The 18,622-nt window shown below is 50.8% G+C and overlaps 7 protein-coding genes across 7 annotated transcripts; 3 read left to right on the top strand and 4 right to left on the bottom strand.

Moving 5' to 3' along the window:
• Positions 1-1,122: 1,122 nt before the first annotated feature.
• Positions 1,123-2,066, top strand: TGAM01_v210270 (ubiquitin-conjugating enzyme; the record flags this gene model as incomplete). Its single annotated transcript, XM_018809649.1, has 3 exons — positions 1,123-1,380; positions 1,548-1,825; positions 1,892-2,066. The coding sequence occupies 3 exons, from the start codon at positions 1,123-1,125 to the stop codon at positions 2,064-2,066; spliced, it is 711 nt and encodes a 236-aa protein (XP_018657158.1).
• Positions 2,067-2,930: 864 nt separating this feature from the next.
• Positions 2,931-3,545, bottom strand: TGAM01_v210271 (succinyl-CoA ligase (GDP-forming) subunit alpha, mitochondrial; the record flags this gene model as incomplete). Its single annotated transcript, XM_024550756.1, has 1 exon — positions 2,931-3,545. The coding sequence occupies one exon, from the start codon at positions 3,543-3,545 to the stop codon at positions 2,931-2,933; it is 615 nt and encodes a 204-aa protein (XP_024404500.1).
• Positions 3,546-3,577: 32 nt separating this feature from the next.
• TGAM01_v210272 (succinyl-CoA ligase subunit alpha-1) lies at positions 3,578-4,238 on the bottom strand (the record flags this gene model as incomplete). Its single annotated transcript, XM_018809650.2, has 4 exons — positions 3,578-3,689; positions 3,754-3,880; positions 3,951-3,979; positions 4,075-4,238. 4 exons carry the CDS (start codon positions 4,236-4,238, stop codon positions 3,578-3,580), a joined length of 432 nt encoding a protein of 143 aa, XP_018657159.2.
• A 3,049-nt stretch (positions 4,239-7,287) lies between these two features.
• Positions 7,288-8,730, top strand: TGAM01_v210273 (hypothetical protein; the record flags this gene model as incomplete). The annotated part of the gene is made up of 1 exon (XM_018809652.2): positions 7,288-8,730. The coding sequence occupies one exon, from the start codon at positions 7,288-7,290 to the stop codon at positions 8,728-8,730; it is 1,443 nt and encodes a 480-aa protein (XP_018657161.2).
• Positions 8,731-8,778: 48 nt separating this feature from the next.
• TGAM01_v210274 (hypothetical protein) lies at positions 8,779-9,945 on the bottom strand (the record flags this gene model as incomplete). The annotated part of the gene is made up of 1 exon (XM_018809653.1): positions 8,779-9,945. The coding sequence occupies one exon, from the start codon at positions 9,943-9,945 to the stop codon at positions 8,779-8,781; it is 1,167 nt and encodes a 388-aa protein (XP_018657162.1).
• Positions 9,946-10,715: 770 nt separating this feature from the next.
• On the top strand, positions 10,716-15,086 carry TGAM01_v210275 (ATPase; the record flags this gene model as incomplete). The annotated part of the gene is made up of 3 exons (XM_024550757.1): positions 10,716-14,420; positions 14,470-14,633; positions 14,708-15,086. 3 exons carry the CDS (start codon positions 10,716-10,718, stop codon positions 15,084-15,086), a joined length of 4,248 nt encoding a protein of 1,415 aa, XP_024404501.1.
• Positions 15,087-16,700: 1,614 nt separating this feature from the next.
• Positions 16,701-18,482, bottom strand: TGAM01_v210276 (hypothetical protein; the record flags this gene model as incomplete). The annotated part of the gene is made up of 1 exon (XM_018809655.1): positions 16,701-18,482. The coding sequence occupies one exon, from the start codon at positions 18,480-18,482 to the stop codon at positions 16,701-16,703; it is 1,782 nt and encodes a 593-aa protein (XP_018657164.1).
• Positions 18,483-18,622: the final 140 nt, after the last annotated feature.

Below are 18,622 nucleotides of genomic sequence, written 5' to 3' on the forward strand. Positions count from 1 at the left end.
CAGCCTAGTCACGTGCGTGCATCTGCCAGCTCTGCACGTGACTAGAGCAATGACATGAGAACGTCCAACCGTCAGCTTCGTTGATGAATTCTAAATTAGGTTCCAAAAGAGACCATCGACTCTACTAAGCCGCGATAGGACTAAATCTATGGAATTGAGATTGCCCAAATTGCCTGTCCTGTTTACCTATGCTTGTGTGAATGGATTCCAGTACGACATGGCCAACAACGTATCTACTCCCGCAGCTGAAAGCTCACATAAGCAGCAGCAGCTTGGCTAGACGCCTCCAATAAAGCTGCTGCAACGCACATGCATATTTGCATGGATTATATCTCCCCATGCTAATTGCTAGACTACCTCTACCTTTCCGCAGTAGAAAGCGCCAACATCTGCTACGCTGCTCCATCTCATCCAGCCACCTCGGCCGTGTTCGTTTCAGAGCGCACACGAGATTTTCCGATCCATGCTCGTTCAGCAGCCAAGGCCACTTTTGTCTGCTCTTGTAGGCGAGCAAAGACGCCAATTCGGAGCGCCGCAAAATGGGTTCCGCCGCCAGTTACCCACCTCGCTCTAGAATGCGCCGGAGAGTTTGCACCAAGCTCTTCGGTGATGATGCTCACATCTGATTCGGCGCAACGTCCGTCCCTGCGCTCGCCCACAGACGCACAGCCCGGCCAGCGTCAGCTCCCAGGCAACACTAGGCGCCATCCGGGTCGCTGTGCTCTGATTGCGAAGCCAGTGCAAGGTGCTGTTGACAAGCCTCAGCGCAGCAAAGTCAAGTCGCACCCCGCTAAGGCAAGTGGTGTCCCGCAGTGGGAGCTGGCCTGACGTCGATAGCCGCTGCCGCCCCTCACCCTCAGCCATGCGCTACTGAGAAGCTGCTGGCCTCGCTGCCTTTTCTGCTTCTACACATTCTGCTCTCTAAGGCAGCGTCTACACAGCGCCTCGACCTGCTTCTCGCCCCCAGCTGCTCAAGACGACTCGCTTTCCCGCCTCGACAAGCTCCATCAGTGTTTCGTTATCCAGCATCACGCACTCTGCTTCGACTGCGCTCCTTCGCCTTTTTTCTCCAACTGGAACCACCCGCTCCGTCCACGATAAACACGACGACCTTCAAACGCCATGTCGAGTAGCAGGGATCGCCGTGTCATCAAGGAGCTGCAGGACTTGACAGAGGACAAGGACAACTCGGGCATCCACGCCTCTCCCGTCAACGAGTCACTCACTCACCTTCAAGGCTGGTTCCATGGCCCCGGAGACACGCCATATGCGGGTGGCAAGTACTTTATTCGGATTACGCTCGACGGCCAATATCCATTCAAGCCTCCGCAGATGCAGTTTGAAACAAAAATCTGGCATCCAAATGTTTCCAGCCAGACGGTGCGTCCTCTCATCCCTGGATTCGTTACAGCTAGCTCAGCCTAGACCCCGCCTCTCCTGTCCCTGTAGTGTGTGGTGTGGAGGAGTAGAGCAGAATGATGCTGTGGTTTTCGATCACCTAGAAAGCTATATTTTCTTTCCTTTCTGACCCCAATATCTTCTCTCAGGGCGCAATTTGTCTCGACATCCTCAAAACAAACTGGTCACCAGTTCAGACTATAAAAACGGCGCTGCTTTCTATTAGAATGCTACTCGAAAATCCCAATCCGTCGGATCCGCAGGACGCCGAAGTTGCCAACATGTTATTGACCGAACCAGATGCTTTCGTTGTCATGGCTCACGACTGGGCTGTTAAATATGCTGGCGCTCCCCTACAGCCGCGACTAAATACAGCGAGATTCAACGGCTTGGCTAGGGTACAACCCCGGGGTGAAGATCAACGCCAGTATGTCCCGAGTAATGATGATGATGGAAAAGGTACAAGGAGAAGCTAATGCGAAATGTGTCATAGTTATCTTGGATACCACCGAGCGTTGGTTGAAAGATTCACAAGTATGGGCTTTGAAGTTGATAGAGTCGTGGAAACATTGGTGTATTTCGGTATTGATCGCAACAACGGCAGAGATTACCAATTGACAGATGCGCAAGTCGGTGACATTACTGCACGGCTGCTTGGCGAGCAGTAGTAACTGCAGTTAACCAGCGTCACTTATTGAGACAGTGAGAGGGCGACTATGGGCTGGAGTTTTATTCAAACTGATGCTTGGACTTTGATTATGAATTTTTTTCGTCTTGTTTTTTCCTTGTTCTTTTGTCATAATCCATATGATGGGGCTACTCCTTTACCATGAGACTACTGATTTGCGAAGCAGGTCAGCAGCCAGGCAGCTTGAAATCTCCAAGCGGTGTTCGGTTTTGAGGAGCCAGCATGAATACCTCCAAGAAGTGCATTCAATCGGGTATATCGTTCACAAAAATGGAGTTATGCGGTCCGGATTAGCATATTACACTTCGATAAAGCGTCTGATAATTTTAGTTATACTCGATTCTTTGAATTACAATAAATATTTTTTTGAAATCTGTTTGTTTTACATTCTTTAAGTGATTACCTCATCAACCTTTGCGTTTTTGATAGCAAGGGTTCGACTTTTTGATATAACTATCATCAGGACTCACCTGTTAGGAATGTAAACGATCTACTGCTAGACTTGAGAACGCGTAAGTGGTACAATTGCTCTCCCATGACACCTAATCTATCACGAATCTACGACAATAGACTAGAGTGAAAACAAATACAGCCCTTTTTCTATGAAGGAAAGGAGCTTGTTCTTCCGTTTCCCCTTCCTATCCACATGCTCCAGGAACCTATCAACATCCATTTTCTACAACCTCCACTCCCTCCATGTATAAACTTTTTTTCATGTATTTAATGAATTTTAAATTATGAATATGATTAAGTTAAAAGTCCACTGTCTTCATTTTTCTTACTGTAAATCATCTCATTTCGCCAATTTAAAAAAGAGGAGAAGGAAAAAGAGAGACTTGTAATTTTACAGCAGGTCGCGGCGGACAAACTCGTTGTAGAGGGCCTTGCCCAGACCAGCGGGCGAGCGCTCCACAATGACGCCGGCGTTCTCCAGGGCGGCAATCTTGGAGTCAGCACCACCCTTGCCGCCGGAGACGATGGCACCGGCGTGGCCCATTCGGCGGCCGGGGGGAGCGGAGATGCCGGCGATGAAGCTGACGACGGGCTTGCCGCCGTTGACGGTGTTGGCCTGCTTGAGGAACTCGGCGGCGTCCTCCTCGGCGGAGCCACCAATCTCGCCAATCATGATAATGCCGTCCGTCTCCTCGTCCTCGATGAAGACCTTCAGGCAGTCGATGAAGTTGGTACCGCTGAAGGGGTCACCGCCGATGCCGACGACGAGGGACTGGCCGAGGCCGGCCTGGGTGGTCTGGTTGACGGCCTCGTAGGTCAGGGTGCCGGAGCGGGAGACGATGCCGATGCGGCCGCGCTTGTGGATGAAGCCGGGCATGATGCCGATCTTGCACTGGCCGGGGGCGATGATGCCGGGGCAGTTGGGGCCGACCAGACGGGTCTTGGACTGGGTCTTGAGCATCTGGGTGATGCGGACCATGTCTGAAATTCGGAAACGTTTCGCCATGGTTAGCTATTGGGACGAAGAGATATAGACATCTATGGTGGGGCTAAGCTCTGACCATGTTGAGGAATTCCCTCGGTGATGCAGACGGCGAGGGGGATCTCAGCCTGGAGAGCCTCTTCGATACCGGCGGCGGCCAGAGGGGGGCTTAGCGATAGAGGGTCAGTATCAAGCGGCGATATAATATTCAGGATATACGAGGGTCGCATACGGGACGAAAAGCGCAGTGGCGGTGGCTCCAGTCTCCTTGACGGCGTCGGAGACGTTCTTGAAGACGGGCAGGTCGAGATGTGTCTGGCCAGCCTTCTTGGGGTTTGTTCCGCCAACAACCTTGGTTCCTAGACCGGCGCAGTGTGAGCATTCGCATCCAACGTTTGTGCGCAGCGATATTCCGAGGCTTTATCGTACCGTACTCAATGGCTTGCTGGGCGTGGAAACTGCGCATTTACACAATTAGCATCCACTTCGCACCATCATAGCCGTTCCCCCCTCCTCAGATCTCCTGTCTGCGAGCCGGTGCCGAGCAACATACGTTCCCTGCTTTCCAGTGAAGCCTTGGAAGATAACCTTGGTCTCGCCGTTAATGCGCAGGTTCTCGATGGTCTTGGCGTAGGGCGAGCTGGCCGAGCTGTAGCCACGGCGGGCAGCGTTGCGCAGCGCCGCAGAGCGCGCGGCGGTTCTGGGAATGGCCTGCATGGTTGTGAAGGAGGGAGGAAGAAAAGAGGGAAAAAGGAGAGGAGAGATTTCCGAGATTTTTTGGGGAAAAGGAAGCGCCGCGAATGCAACGCTGGAGGGGAGGAAGAGCGAATTGGAGAGGTTTTGAAGCTACGTCGATACGGCAGCAAATTACCGGCTCTGGCAGCTCTGAATTCGGGTGCTGCCGGGGGCCCGGCAGTTTGCTTTTTCCGAAGCGGCACGTTTTTTTTTCTTGTGGTTGATTTTTGGCGCGGAGGGATACGGTGAGGGGCAACGTGCATGAAGAGAAACGGAACTAAGCGGGTTAGGATTTACAGTTTCAAATGGATACGCTTTTGGCGTCCGTTTCAAACCTTGAAAAATCGCCCCCACTAGAGCGATAGTCCACCAAAAGTTCTTATCGAACATCAACGGGAGGGGCACTAAATATCAACATTCTGTTGCTTCAAAGACGCCTGAGCCGACCTTTTGAAAATTGATTTGTCGCCATCATTGAAGAGTAAACAATCAACTGGAAAGAAAATCAACGAATATGGCGACGGCCACGATTACGGCGACTGCTACGTCGCAGAAGAAGACCGTCGCACTTGCGCCAGAGAGCGAGCGCTTCTTGCGATGCTGCGCAGATCTCGCCAACGCTTTGATTGAAGATCATGAGGCAACGAAGAATGGACGACCAGGAAGAGATATCAACCTCAACTCTCTGCGAGCGAAGCTGGCGAAGAGGCACAAGCTGGCCAACATTCCTCCTCTTACGGCCATCATTGCTGCAATTCCCGAACACTACAAGAAATACATCCTCCCTAAGCTGATCGCAAAGCCGATTCGTAAGATTAAGATGAATTCGAGAATGTACTGGAATATAAAGCTAATTTGACAACAGGAACATCTTCTGGTATTGCCGTTGTCGCTGTCATGTGCAAACCGCATCGATGCCCACACATTGCATACACTGGCAACATTTGCGTTTACTGCCCAGGAGGACCTGATTCAGATTTCGAGTACAGCACACAGTCTTATACCGGATACGAGCCCACTTCAATGAGAGCTATTCGCGCTCGTTACGACCCATTCGAGCAGGCGCGAGGCCGAGTGGACCAGCTCAAGTCTCTAGGACACTCTGTGGACAAAGTTGAATATATCATCATGGGAGGAACCTTTATGTCGCTGCCTGAGTCATACCGAGAAGACTTCATCGCCCAGCTACATAACGCCCTGAGTGGATATCAGACTTCCAAAGTTGACGAGGCGGTCGAAGCCGGAGAGATGAGCAACATCAAATGCGTCGGCATTACCATCGAGACACGGCCGGATTACTGCCTGCAGCCGCATCTTACGGACATGCTGAGATATGGCTGCACACGGCTAGAGATTGGAGTGCAGTCTCTGTATGAAGATGTTGCTCGAGACACAAACCGAGGCCATACGGTGGCGGCCGTGGCAGAGACGTTCTGTTTGGCCAAGGATGCCGGCTACAAGGTCGTCAGCCATATGATGCCTGATTTGCCCAATGTGGGGATGGAGCGTGATCTCGACCAATTCAGAGAGTATTTTGAAAACCCTGCTTTCAGAACTGATGGTTTGAAAATTTACCCGACTCTAGTCATTCGAGGTACCGGTCTTTATGAGCTGTGGCGGACAGGAAGATATCAAAATTACACACCCAACGAACTTATCGATCTGGTGGCACGGATAATGGCTCTCATTCCTCCGTGGACTCGTATCTACCGTGTCCAGCGAGATATACCCATGCCACTGGTGACCTCTGGTGTCGAGAACGGAAATCTGCGCGAGCTGGCCTTGGCAAGGATGAAGGATTTCGGTACCACATGCCGAGACGTAAGAACCAGAGAAGTCGGAGTCAATGAAGTCAAGCACAAGATTAGGCCAAATCAGATCGAACTGGTCCGCCGGGACTATGCTGCCAACGGCGGATGGGAGACGTTCCTCGCCTATGAAGATCCAAAGCAAGATATTCTGGTCGCTCTCCTGCGACTCCGAAAATGCACCGAAAAGTATACTTACCGGGAGGAGCTTATTGGTCAGCCTACCAGTATGATTCGAGAGCTTCACGTTTACGGCACTGCGGTACCAATTCATGCGCGTGACCCGCGCAAGTTCCAGCACCAAGGTTTCGGCACCCTGCTTATGGAAGAGGCGGAGCGGATAGCAAGAGAGGAGCACGGCAGTGACAAGATTAGCGTCATCTCGGGTGTTGGTGTGAGGAGCTATTACAAGAAGCTCGGCTACTGGCTAGATGGACCGTATATGAGCAAGTGGCTCGACGGACGTGAGCAGAAGCCATGAGTAGTATACCATGACGGTCATTCGGGGTTGCAAGTTGGATATCAAAATTTGCGGGTTATATGGCGCAATGGGTAAAGATACTAGAAACATGCTTGGACGGTTTTGTGGAACATAGTTAGCATATATATGGTATGATGGAATTTGAAATTGACATAACGAAACTTCCCAGTTCCGCTTTTATCTCTTGCAACGTCCAAAGGTCTATCTACTGAAGTTCAGCAAAAGAAATACATAAATGCTGGCTCTTGTGTATGTATGCAATTGCATTTACAGAAGAAAAATATTCCAAAAGAAAAAAGAAAAAAAAAAAGAAAAAAAAACCCCCATGAATTCTCCGCCACATTTTTGTGGCGACCGCAAAAAGAATGCTCACGGCAGGGCTTGAACCTGCGGCCTCCGCATCACTAAGATTTCAACTGACGCTGAAGTATTAGTACGAAGCTCTAACCAACTGAGCTACGCGAGCGTCTCTTGGTTAAGAGACTCATCCGGCATTTAGCCTTATAAACTCTACGCCCCACTCTGTCGTACTTGATGGGCACTTAGTCTGATTCTCGGCTGTGAAGCGCCGGGATGGACCTAAATAAAGCTGTTTGTTATAAGTTCTTACAAGAAGCGTGCAGTAAACACAGCGTGAAGTTTAATGCCTAGAGCTTGAAAAGGAGGGTAAGAGGGATGGTAAACAATAGTACTCCGTATTCCATTTACAGGTAACTTTTGGCAAGTAGCCCATTTACTACCGATGTTGGACCCCATTGGTTCACGATCACCGGTAATTGCAGCTGTAACCTCCACCTCAAGCCTCCCAACCTCACGCCCTCACATTCCAACACCCCAGTACCTCATCTGCCCCGGATCTCATTCGAAGCGCCCTCCTACACTTCCGCTGCAACGCGATTGCCGTCGGTGTCTACACTCTTTCATGGATGACCCAGACCCCGAAACTTTTGGTCCCCTCGTGGCCATTACGGCAGAGTCTCTCGTCCTTCTCGCTTCCAACATTGCAAGCCGATGCCTGCATCTACCCAAGTCTAGTGGCAAGCTTATTGCACGAATTAGCGGCTCATACAACATCACTTATGTTGTTGAATTAGAGAGTGTTAAGCTCGTGATCCGAGTTCCTGCCACGGGCTGGGGTTCCGGAATGACACTGACTGCAGCACGCGCTATGGAATCACAAGTTGCCACGATACGCCTCATTCGGAGCAAAACTACGATTCCAGTGCCAGAAATATACGCCCTGGACACTACTGACAACAACGAGATTGGTGCGCCGTATCTATGCATGAGCTTTATAGCCGGGAAACCCGTGTCTAAGGTTTGGTTTGACGACTCAGGCATCTTGCCACGAGAAGAGTTGCGCTTGAGGATTCTGACAAGCATCTCACGGATCATGGCTCGGTTCTCCTGTTTTACCTTTGACAAAATGGGGTCTATTATGGAAGACGGATCTGGCTCAACTGTCATTGGGCCTTTGTACGACTGGCGCGAAGAGGAAGATGGCGGGCTTCAGGTTGCCACTTCAGGTCCATTTGACTCTACCTCTGCGTTTCTCCAGGAAAGTATGATTGCAAGCTCCAACGAAAATGTATGGGACAAAGCGGAGGCGAAGGTGTTTGAAGCCATTGTAGATTGCGGACCAACACTTGATTCTCCGCCTGGTTTTGTTCTATCTCTCCCCGACTTCGACTCGCAGAATGTCATGGTGGATGACCAAGGTACTGTTACCGGACTTATTGACTGGGACCTCGCCCAGACAATGCCACGATTTGTAGGATATGCCAGATATCCAGGATGGATCACGCGCGATTGGGATCCTCTGATGTATGGTTGGCCAAAGATAGCCGAATCGGAGGACTCTCCAGAGACACTGGGACGATATCGAGCATACTACAACGCAGAGCTGGGCAAAGCTCTTGAGTGGTCGGGCGACTGGCAATTCACGGAGAAATCCCACATGGCCGAGGCAATTTGGATTGCCGCACTACACCGCAACAATCGCATGGAGATATGTCGCAAATTTATTCAGGTTGCTACAGGCGATGACACTGAATCTCTAGACGCCCTCTACGATATCGGGGCGGGGTGTTATGGAGAGGAAAAGTTGAGTATCTTTAAAGACAACTTGAAGCGCTTAATACGCCGTGAAGCGCTTGATACGTCGACGTTGATTGGCGAATTATGATTTTGGCCGTTATTAGTCAATGCGACATAAGTATTTATCTTTATGAACCTAGGAAAGCTGTTTGAAGATAAATGCCACTTTTCCAAATAATCTCCTCATATTGGCAGGCGTCATAATGGCATGACCGGGAATGATAGGGTGTCTTCCATTCAACTCACTCCAAAGCACACTTATTTGTCGCGTCGACAGCAAACCCACGTCACCACCTTCGGACACAGAAGCGATGCCCAACACCTGCTCTGTCTTCTGTAGTAGATATTCAATAACTTCGCAAAACAGCATACCCTGTATACACGGTTTCTCCACGGGTGTTCCCCCAAACATAAGACCAGGAATAGGGGCGATGGGGTCAATATCGATTCGCTCGACCCGAGTGGTGATGTATTCGAGGATCAGCTCATAGATCGAAAGCATCTGGGTAAAGATACTCGTGATGGTGAGCGCGAGAGGCGCGGACAATGGCTCTGAGGTGGCGACAGGGGAGGATAAGATGGAGTTGGAGGATAGATTGAGGTGATTGTTTTGAAGCAACTTTGAAAAGGGTGTATCTGCGGTATCTGAAGCACACAGTAGGCCAAGTGATGACCGGCTGCCGAGAAGCCTCGTGAGAATCAACAGAAAGTCTTGAGATGTCTTGAGCATGAATTCGGCCAGGGTCAGATTGTCGATGCACAATGGGCTTTTCTGATAGGTTACGCTATTGAAGTCTAGAGTAGTTATATGCATCTTGATAGTTGTAACACAGATGTGCAAATCGATGTTCATCTTGGAAAGCCTGCGTAAATCATCGGAGGCATCGAGGACGTCTGCTGTTTCCGGCCCTGGTATGGCTATGGTCTCGATCGGAGCAAAGGGAGGGCTGTTGGCGGCTGATGCCGTTCCCGCGGGCGTCTGGAGCGAGCGTGGAGTTGGGATTGCGATGCCTGGGTCGTAGCTAAACAAGGAGTTGGTCTGATCAAAGTTAAAGTTGGTATCCCATGAAGTCGAATATGGGTCGAGTGAGTCCATTCCAGTGGTTGGCCACGTCAGGGCCTGAGTGAATGCATCATCCATTGCCCTAGCAGTGACTTGGGCTGGGGACATGGCCCTGCTCCAATCCAACTGCGGTCCCCCTTCGTGGAGTGAATCATCTCCCTGAGCTATGCCAGAAGGCTTTGGCCGCCGTGGTCTTCCGATTTTCCTCTGCGATCCGGTGATGCACTCCACGCTGAGCATGGTGCACCTTGCGCATTTCAAGTCATCTCGATCCAGGCGCTGGCATCTCGACTTGTTTTTCCTGCAGGCCTGACAAGAGAAGCGTCTTTGCGATGGATGAATCGATGTGAGGCCCATGACAAGATGCTCCTAGCGAGATACTGAGTGAGGTATGTGAATGTGAATGAGCCTGGATCGGGGTGACACGGGATGCGTGCTAGGGAAATGACATGGAGTCTCTTAAAGCCTCCGCGGACGGTTTTGCAAAGCCGCCGGCAACTCATCCTAGTCGAGCCTATCGAACTCTGTTTGGATTAGGCAAATTGATGATTAGTGATGGTTGGGTATAGGGCAGATAAGCTCTGTTAATGGAATATTCCGATTGTATTTTCGATGTTAGATTGGCGGTATGTACCTAGTAGAGCTTTACCGTCAACCACTTAGAAGCTGAACCCTCGTCGCGCGATCTGGACGGCGGGACCAGTGGATATGAGATCCAGCACGCTACAGTGCAGCGATATCATGCAAAGCCTCCGGTGCACGCTCCACGCTCCGGAGGCTTTGATGCTGAGAAATTGATCAAAGTTCCGCCTTCCGGCGACAGAAGTTCTTACGTTGCCTTTGCAATCACAAGCTATGGCTCAATTACAATCAGGGCGCTCCGCATGTCCGCAATCTCGAGGGCTTCTTATATATGCCGGTATGAATCTGCCGGCCTTTGCATTCGGCCCATACAGCCATCGCTCATTCCACATGGCATGTTCTTTCGAGAACAGCTTCCAAATCTCGAAATGAGCCTCAGTTCGTCAGCCGTGGATAGTGATTCCATCACAGCCAAAGGAACACCTTATACCCACAAAGTCGAGTCTGATGGAGAGAAAGCAACCCCCTCCCGCAGCCAGACGACATGGCACATGGCACCCGAGCTTGAATCGATACGCATACGAGATGAGCAAGGCGGCGAGAAACCCAGGAAACTCGGCGTGACCTGGCAAAACCTCACTGTCACAGGCATCAGCAGCGACGCCACGTTCAACGAAAATGTCCTCTCCCAGTTTAATCTCTTACACAAGGGCAACAAAGGAGCTCTCACGAAGAAGATTATCGATAACTCGTATGGGTGTGTCAAGCCCGGAGAGATGCTGCTTGTTCTTGGACGTCCTGGATCAGGCTGCACGACGTTGCTGAGCGTGCTCGCAAACAATAGGCGCGGCTACGAAGAGGTCACCGGAGACGTCACTTTCGGTAACATGTCCGCAGATGAAGCAAAAGAATATCGCGGCCAGATCATCATGAATACTGAAGAGGAAATCTTCTTCCCAAACCTGACTGTTGAGGATACCATTGACTTCGCCGCCCGCATGAAGGCCCCCTATCACCTGCCCCCGGGAATCAAGACACACGAGGAATACGCCCAGTCCTATAAGGACTTCCTCCTACGGTCGGTAGGCATCTCTCACGCGGCCCATACCAAGGTGGGAGACGCCTTTATCAGGGGTGTCTCTGGAGGAGAGAGGAAGCGGGTGTCTATTCTGGAATGCTTGACGACGCGCGCAAGCGTCTTCTGCTGGGACAGCTCTACCAGAGGCCTCGACGCCAGCACAGCTCTTGAGTGGCTCAAGGCAATCAGAGTCATGACAGATGTGCTCGGCCTCACCACCATCGTCACGCTCTATCAGGCGGGCAACGGTATCTACGAACACTTCGACAAGGTACTCGTCCTTGATGAGGGCAAGCAGATTTTCTACGGGCCTCAGCGCGAGGCTGTGCCGTTTATGGAGGGCCTCGGTTTCATGCGAGACTCCGGCTCCAACCGCGCAGATTTTCTGACGGGCGTGACAGTTCCCACTGAGCGCCTCGTTGCCCCTGGATATGAAGATACGTTCCCGCGGACTGCGGATGAAATCCTTGCGGCATACAACCAATCTCTGATCAAGCTGAGCATGCTAGATGAATGCCAGAGTTACCCAGTGAGCGAGGAGGCGGCGGAAAATACAGCCGTCTTCAGAGAAATGGTCGCTCGCGAGAAGCACAGGGGCGTGCCCAAGAGATCGTCAGTTACTGCCGACTTCTTGACGCAAATCAAGGCGGCTGTTATCAGGCAGTATCAGATCATGTGGGGAGACAAGTCGACGCTGTTCATGAAGCAAGGCGCAACGGTTATCCAGTCTCTTCTCGGCGGCTCTCTCTTTTACTCTGCTCCCAACAACTCGGCTGGCCTCTTCCTCAAGGGCGGTGCGCTGTTCTTCTCCATCCTGTACAATGCTCTGATTGCTTTTTCGGAAGTTACAGACTCTTTTACTGGTCGACCCGTTCTAGCCAAGCATCGCTCCTTTGCCTTGTATCACCCAGCCGCCATCTGCATTGCCCAAGTCGCTGCAGACTTGCCCATACTCCTATTCCAGGTTTCACACTTTGGTCTCGTTCTCTACTTCATGGTCGGTTTGAAGATGACCGCAGCAGCTTTCTTTACTTATCTGGTCACCAACTACATGACGGCCTTGTCCATGACGGCTCTCTTCCGACTCATCGGTGCCGCGTTCCCCACCTTTGACGCCGCGTCCAAGGTCTCGGGCCTTTCAACCGTTGCCTTGTTTGTCTATATGGGTTACATGATCATCAAGCCCGAGATGCATCCGTGGTTTGGCTGGATTTTCTGGATCAACCCCATGGCCTACGGATTTGAAGCTCTTCTCGGAAACGAATTCCATGGCCAGCATATTCCCTGTGTTGGCCCAAATCTTATACCCAACGGTCCTGGCTACACTGAAGGAATTGGCGGGCAATCATGTGCTGGCGTTGGCGGCGCATTGCCCGGTGCCACGAGCCTCACAGGCGATGACTACCTGGCGCATATGTCCTTCAGTCACCGCCACGTCTGGCGCAACTTTGGCATCAACTGCGCGTGGTGGGTTCTGTTTGTTGCCCTCACCATCTTCTTCACCTCCCGGTGGAGGCAGCTGGGAGAAGGGGGCCGCAATCTCCTTGTTCCTCGAGAGCAGCAACACAAGTCGAAGCATCTGTTTGCATCCCGAGACGAGGAAGAGCGAGTTACCGAGAAGCCCGCGGCCGAATCTGGAACCGCCACACCGGACGAAAACCTCGGCAACGACCTCCTACGCAACCGAAGCATCTTAACCTGGAAGAATCTGACGTATACTGTCAAAACCGCCGACGGTGACCTCGTCCTTCTTGACAACGTACAGGGCTACGTCAAACCCGGTATGCTCGGCGCGTTGATGGGGTCTTCTGGTGCCGGCAAGACAACACTTCTTGACGTCCTCGCACAACGGAAAACCGAAGGCACTATTCACGGATCCGTCTTGGTCGATGGCCGTCCTATTCCTATTTCTTTCCAACGCTCGGCCGGTTACGTCGAACAGCTGGATATCCACGAGCCTTTGGCGACTGTACGCGAGGCTCTTGAATTCTCAGCCCTCTTGCGCCAGTCTCGCAACACATCTACCGAAGAAAAGCTGCGATATGTAGACACCATTGTTGGCCTCCTGGAACTAAATGACCTCGAACATACGCTCGTGGGTCGTCCAGGTGCCGGCCTCTCAGTTGAGCAACGCAAGCGTCTTACTATTGCCGTAGAATTGGTAGCGAAACCGGAAATCCTCATCTTTCTCGATGAACCTACGTCCGGACTTGACGGCCAGGCCGCTTACAATACCGTACGCTTCCTTCGAAAACTTGCAGATGCCGGACAAGCTGTCTTGGTCACCATCCATCAGCCTTCGGCACAGCTTTTTGCGCAGTTTGATACTCTCTTGTTGCTCGCAAAAGGCGGAAAGACTGTATATTTTGGTGATATTGGCCAAAATGCAAACACAATCAAGGACTATTTTGGTCGTCGTGGAGCTCCTTGTCCTCCTGAAGCAAATCCTGCCGAGCACATGATTGATGTAGTATCAGGGAATGGGCACCCGGATTGGAATCAAGATTGGAATCATATATGGCTGCAATCACCCGAACACGACCAGCTCTCCAAAGACCTGGACCGGATTATCGCAGAGGCTGCCGCTCGACCTTCGGGGGCCAGTGATGACGGACACGAGTTTGCAGCTTCCATGTGGACGCAGGTCAAACAAGTAACCCATCGCATGAACATCTCCCTCTTCCGGAACACCCAATACGTCGATAATAAGGTCGCCATGCACATTAGCCTGGCGCTCTTAAACGGCTTCACCTTTTGGATGATTGGCGATAGTCTCACAGACCTTCAGAAGAACCTCTTTACCGTTTTCAACTTTATCTTTGTTGCGCCAGGCGTCATTGCCCAGCTGCAGCCTCTCTTCATCAGCCGCCGCGACATCTATGAGGCACGAGAGAAGAAGAGCAAGATGTATCACTGGGCCCCCTTTGTGACCGGTCTCATCGTCTCGGAAATTCCATATTTACTTGTTTGTGCGTTGTTATATTACGTCTGCTGGTACTTTACTTGTGGCCTTCCTACCGCACCAGAGCATGCTGGCAGTGTCTTCTTCGTCGTGGTAAGACCTCCTCCGTACTATTGCAGGGGCATATTTAACAGTCTTGTAGGTCATGTACGAGTGTCTTTATACTGGCATTGGGCAAATGATTGCCGCGTATACCCCCAACGCCGTGTTTGCAGCTCTTGTCAACCCCCTAGTTATTACAAGTCTGGTCTCATTCTGTGGCGTCATGACACCCTACAGCCAAATCCAGGCGTTCTGGAGATACTGGTAAGTGAATATTCTACTGTTACATTGATGATACCTTGGTGGTTCCAGCAGTTTCTAACAGTCTCACTTGCCAGGATCTACTACCTTGATCCTTTCAACTACCTCATGAGTTCTTTGCTCGTCTTCACTTCCTGGGATAAGCCTGTCCGCTGCAGATCCGATGAACTTGCTGTATTTAATCCAGCCCCCAACCAGACCTGTCAAGAATACCTTTCTGTTTACCAGCAAGGCATGGGCGCGGCTATAAATCTCCTGAACCCAGAGGACACCGACGCTTGCCGTGTGTGTCAGTACACCCAGGGTGGCGATTATCTCCGGACCCTTAACCTTAATGAGAAATACTATGGATGGAGAAATGCCGGCATTGTTGTTATCTTTGTGATTGGCTGTTACGGGCTCGTGTTCGTCATGATGAAGCTCAGGACCAAGGCGACCAAAAAGGCCGAGTCTTAGATCAAGGCGCCAAAGTGGGAATATGATGATAGTCATCTATGCCGCCGCACCATTTCTATTCTATTCTCTTCGCTCTCATTATATTTCCACAGTCGTTATCATGGCCTATATTGGAATCATTGCTTACTATTACTGGGATTACTGGATTATTCGTTTTTCCTCGGAACTCTCTGTATTATAGATAGACTACACCTCTTAGAACCGCCACAGATAGAAATTAAATCTAGTTCCATGCGCTTATCTAGCTAACCTTCAAGGAGATGCCTTCTCCCACTTGCGATGGTATAATGAGTCCTTCACGCAGCCAGTTGCCAATACGTCCAACCGTTACAGGTTAGCGCATGGCATCCTTTCCCGATCATATGAATATAATTGCTAATTCGAGGGCGTTGCTGTTGCTGTCCCTTGCATTCACACCGTCGTACATGTGAAACATAGCGGAATCGAAAATACCCAGTCTTAATAATGACCATTCTCCCGCTGAGGCTTTGCCATAGCCAAGTTCATTTGGCCGGTCACTACATCGAATGCTTCAATTGCGACGGTGGCAATCCTTGCTTCACGGAGAAGGGCTTGAAATAGATCTCCTCGCGTATTATAAGAACCCGCTCCATGCTTAAGACTAGCCTAAGTGCGAGGATCCCCGGCTATATTTTGTAAGTTTGAGGCCATATGGTAGTGCTCCCGCCACAAATTAGAAATGGCCGCCGTCAAGACAAAATCTCCTAGCTACTGCCTCTATAGCATTTGATACCTGAGATGATGGATACATGTAGCCACCCTCCACATCAAGTCGTTTCTTTACCGCGCTTGATGGGATCGCCATCGGATGGTGGCTGGGACGCCCATGTTAAACCGGGTCTTACACGGATTTGCTTGAACCAGGGTCTGGTTTGGCGCGCAACGGCGATGGTGCTGGAGAGCAGGTATTGGGTGCAATGGATAGACAAAACTCTTTACAAATTAGAGACACTTTTGAAAAAATCACGATATTTGGAGATGTCCAAATATGAGTCGCAGCACAAGCGTGGAAGCGCTCGAATTGGCAAATCTCTTGAAAGTATTATGTCATTAATTACAATGCCATAAAATTGCTATTTGCTTTTTACTTTTCTTCTTTTCTTTTCGAATCCAAAGTGTTTTCATTGCCTTCTATTAAAATTAATATATATTTAGCCGCCGCCCGATTTCTCATTATCGCCAACGAACCAACGTATATACACACCCCTTATTCATCCCTGATATTGACGTATTCCCTTTTCACTCCTCATTCAACCCATTCATTCCAAGAAGTTCTAAAGACTCCGCTCAAGGCCTCTGAAGATTTCGCCGCTGCACCCAGCCCTGCCAGGATAACGACCATATCTTCCCGAGCCGACCACATCGCCATCAGCCCTTCTTCAGCTACGCCGCTGCCTCCGACCCTGTCAGATTAACGACCATGCTAGAAGATGAACCAATCGGCATGCGAGCCGTTAGTCGAACAAGAAAGACTGCCCGCTGCCCCCGGCCCTGCCAGGTTAACGGGTATGACTCCAAAGTCGACCAGCACTTGGCGCTGAAGCCCCTTAGATCTTGCTTTGAATTTCATGGCATGATGAACAGAGACCAGAACTATGTCCGCTTTATATTCCCAACGGCGCGGGCCACGGAATCATCACCAAGAAACCACAGTTCCTGTCCAGCGTCTCTTCTAGACGACCGTGTGGAGCGTAAAAGCCGTTGTGTGGGCGGCGAGGGGTTTCGCTCTTGGGGGGTTTTCCGTCGAGATTGTTTCTTCGGCGATGATGGATTTTGCTCTTTGATTGAGCGTCTCTTGTCGACTCGTTGTCGGTTCGAGGTTCGAGGCTTCTTTTGAAGCTTTCTTTTGGGTGATTTCCGTTCTGCTGCTCTAGTAGAAGTCATGGTAGTACGTTCATCCGCAAGGTCATCATCATCTGCTTGTGTAATCTCCTGATTTGCTTGAGTGATCTCTGAATTCCTCCCTGATGGCGACCGACTAGGCTCTTCTGTGTAGAAGGCTCTGTTTGGGTCAATGAATTGGTGCGCCGTGTGTAAGTGGGCAAGTTCTCCGTCGTAATCTTGTACGGGTATCTGCGTCATATCATGGATCTCAGACAGAATAGACGGGCTGCGATCCACTGTATCTCTTTGATTTCTGTCTGAAGGTGATTGGGTGGGCTCTTCTATGTAGAAGGCTTTGTTTGGTTCGAGTACAGGGTTCCCTTGTATTCGATCCTCGTCTACCGCCTCTGGATCGTAGTTGGAAGGCACTGCAGTAGAGGGAATACTAGAGTCTCTCTCAGTTGACGAGGGGGCTCTACCTGGTTGATCTTGATTAGCTGATCGTCTTGGAGATTGCCTTAACCTCTTGCTTGGACTGTCAGTTGTTCTAGCCCTTTTCTTCCCTCTTTGTCCTGAAAAATCGTCCACTGATTTTCGCTTCTTGCGACGCGCAGGAGTCGGCGCAGCCTCTGGAGCCCCTGATTGGTCTTGCCCAACAGCAAGTCTCTCTGAATCGACATCTTCGGCGCCAACGTCTTCTCTGGCCATGCGCCGTCTCTTTCCAGTAGATCTAGGCGCATCTTCGTCAATTCTCTTCTTTCCGACTTTTGAACTCTCGGCTGTTTGTCCCGGCGGCAGCCTGTCGGCTTGGTGCGGGCCGATCCGCCTCGAGGACGATGCGGGCTCTGGCTTCTCAGTAGCAACTGCTGAAGCCGCCGGGCTTTGTGAATTTGAATACGGCGCATTGCGAGGCGACTTCCGCTTGCTGCGTGTTATTCTGGAAGATGCACTGCGTGGTGAGCCTGAAGAAGTCGCCTCGATGGCTCCAGATCCAGACGCGGCGGCTGCGCGCTTAGCGGCCCGCGCCCTCCTCATCCTCTCGATGCCTTCATCTGCCCGGCGTCTAATCCTCTCCTGTTCTTCTCTTTGGTCTCTAACATAGCCGTCAAAAAACGTTACCAGATTGTCAAATGACATGCAGCGCGCATATTGAAGAAAGGCGAACTGCCGCTGGGCCATCGAGTCATTTTTGGTACCTGGCTTCATCTTGACATCACGGGTCTCTGGATCGTAGCACAACTGGCAAGATAGTAAAGTAGGGAACGACACAAGTAAAGTACTGACTTCATCCCACCCTTCAGACATTTCTTCTATTCGCTGAGCCTTGCGTTGTTCTAGTTGCGAGTAAAACTCGTCTATTGTATCTGAGTTATCAGCACATTCATACACATCTCTGTGGAATGCAGTAGGGTCTTGTAAAGGAAATGGTCTGGTATTAAAGCGGTCATGAAGCGTGGTAAAAAGATCGTTTGGGTCGAGGGGGAATTTGGCAAAAGGCCAATACCACTCCAAATCACGTAGATAATCGGGCTTGGGAAGTACAGGATCCATTTGAAATTGAATAATGATAATCAATCGGCGTATATACAGCTTGCTGGAATTGATTGGGGCGGTGGTAGCACAACAACAGTCGACCCCCATAACTCACGTGATGGAAGCTGGGGATAAGCGCGCGCACATATTGGAAAGAA

The sequence above is a fragment of the Trichoderma gamsii genome (assembly GCF_001481775.2).
Source record: "Trichoderma gamsii strain T6085 chromosome Unknown Scaffold_59.2, whole genome shotgun sequence".
NCBI lineage: Eukaryota > Fungi > Ascomycota > Sordariomycetes > Hypocreales > Hypocreaceae > Trichoderma > Trichoderma gamsii.